Here is a 2,269-nt window from a genome sequence, read left to right on the forward strand (position 1 = left end):
AAGGAACGTCGGCCTAACGTAGTACCCCTCCTAAATCAAAACGCAGCAGGAAGGAAAGCGTACGTACAAACAATGGGCGCCATTGAAGACTGAACCCTGCAGCGTCACAGCGACACCCGGGGCCCTCACCCCACGCTGCGCCCTCTGCCAGCGTCAGCCGTCGGTACAGTACAGTGTACAGGTCGACGCCCACAGCAGCAGCAGCAGCCGCGCGTGGCGCCGCAGGTCGTCATCGTCATCGTCAATGCAAAAAGAGTTGGCCATGGACGACGAGAGAGGCAGAGAGCCGGCCATGGACGCAACGTCAAACTCGAATTTACGCCGGCCAGGCCACCACCAGTCGCCCACGCCCCGCCGCCAGTCCTGGCGCGCGCGCGCGCGTCCCCCGGCCCACACCGCACCTTCCACTTCCACGGACCCTGCTGCATGCGCGCTCCAGTGCGCAGCACTAGTACGTACGAGTAGTAGTAGTGCTGTGCTGAGGACGAGGCTGCTAGGTGCTAGCTAGCTAGCTCTCCATGAATCGTATCGATCGGAAGAGAAGAAGCCCATTCCCTGCCCCTGCCTGCCTTGGATACCTACTCCCTCTCCCTCCCTCCTCACATCACACAGACAGCAGACACCACTGGCCGGCCGGCCTGTTCGTTCATTCTCTCTCGCTCGCTCGCTCGCCCGCCCGCCCGCCCGCCAGCCTTTCATTCCATCTATTAAACGCCTATAAATACAGTACAGGCTCACACGTCCATGGAAGGAATGTCCATCTTCCTTCACTACCACCACACGGCTGCTGGCTGCTACTAGGCAGGCCTTCCCACACGCCCGCCGTAGCTCTCTCGCTTGTGTGGTCATCCCCGGCCTCGCCTTCTCTCATTCTGTCGTCTGCTGCCCCTGCCTGCCAGTGCCACCACCCCCCGGCCGTGCGGATTATATTCGGGCCCAACCCAAGCAAATGGAGGTAAAGCCGCTGCGCGATCCTTGAAAAATGTTGACTGATTGTATCGCTGCTCTTGTTACCTACTACCCTCTATATATCACTCTCTATCTTATGATTTGATTCATTGACGATGCTATATCATGCATGCATGCATGCACCGATCCCGCCGGCGTGTGTGGTGTGCGTGCAGCAGAAGGCGAGGAGGCGCCGCGTGCCGGCGTTCGGAGAGTGGAACTACAACTACTACGGCAGCAGCGCGGAGCTCGCCACGCCCGCGGCACCGGCGGAGCTGGAGGCCCGCAGCGACGTCTGGTTCAAGTACTCGCCGCCCCCGCGGAAGCCACCGCCGCCGCCGGCGGCCAGCAGGAAAGTTCGGAGGCCGGCGGCCGACAGGTCCGCATGCGGCGGCAGCGGCAAGCGGCCCCGTGCCGCGACGCCTGCGAGGGCGTCCGACGCCGTGGTCCCATCGTCGTCGTCCGTGCCACGCACGCCGGCGAAGAGCGCGGCCGGCGCTGCCAGGGCGCGCGTGGTGCGCCGCGTCGACGCGGACCTGTACCAGGTGCCCCCGCCGGACCTGCTCCACGACGAGGATCTGCCACCGAGGGTAGGTGTGTAGGCCCCGCAAATATGGCAGCCAACACGTACTCGTGTCTTATTATTACCTGCTGTAATTGTGATTTGTCGATTTGATGTCACGTCTCCCATGCATGCAGCGGAAGAAGGCGTCCAGCAGGAGCCTGTGGATGGGTTGCTTCGGCTTCAGTTGCGTTCCGGCTGATTAACTATTTTCTGTATTTTTTTATCCATGTATCTACTCCTAGTTTAACTGTACTCCTTTTCAGATTGTGCAATGTTTTGGTTTTTTTGTTTGTTTCTAGACTAGATTTCAGATTGTGCAATGTTTTGGTTTTTTTTTCTTTCTGGACTAGAGCGAGTATTGTACAGTGTGGGCAATGAAAAAAATGTACTATTATGTATGGTTTCGTATTCGAGCCTACTTGACGCCGCCTAATCATCTGACGCGCATCCCGAAACATGCGGGCGCTTTTCGGCCTGTTTTAGGGGGTGTTTGGTTACACCCCCGCTAAAATTTAGCCCCTGTCTCATCGAATGTTTGAACCTCCGTTCCGGGTATTAAATGTAGTCGGATTATAAAACTAATTTGTCAGCCGAAGATTAAAAGACGAGACGAATCTAGTCCAGTTGGTTGGGTCTATATTTCATACTCCTATTTAAAAGTCAAACGTTTGATGTGACCCGAGCTGAACTTTAGCAGGAGCAACCAAACACCCCCTTAATCAGATTGTACTCAGTCCGTTTAAATAAAAATTACGT

General features: G+C 56.7%; 1 protein-coding gene across 5 annotated transcripts; it reads left to right on the top strand.

Moving 5' to 3' along the window:
* Positions 1-294: 294 nt before the first annotated feature.
* On the top strand, positions 295-1,931 carry LOC100275059 (uncharacterized). 5 transcript variants are annotated; one of them, XM_008674332.2, is made up of 3 exons: positions 295-955; positions 1,128-1,542; positions 1,648-1,931. In XM_008674332.2, exons 1-3 carry the CDS (start codon positions 950-952, stop codon positions 1,710-1,712), a joined length of 486 nt encoding a protein of 161 aa, XP_008672554.1. In that variant the 5' UTR covers positions 295-949; the 3' UTR covers positions 1,713-1,931. The 5 variants fall into 5 exon arrangements, with proteins under 5 accessions (XP_008672554.1, XP_008672553.1, XP_008672552.1 ...); XM_008674331.2 differs by having other exon boundaries at positions 1,128-1,538; positions 1,648-1,923; XM_008674330.4 differs by having other exon boundaries at positions 393-955; positions 1,125-1,542.
* Positions 1,932-2,269: the final 338 nt, after the last annotated feature.

This window comes from Zea mays, chromosome 3 (assembly GCF_902167145.1).
Source record: "Zea mays cultivar B73 chromosome 3, Zm-B73-REFERENCE-NAM-5.0, whole genome shotgun sequence".
NCBI classification, from domain to species: Eukaryota; Viridiplantae; Streptophyta; class Magnoliopsida; order Poales; family Poaceae; genus Zea; species Zea mays.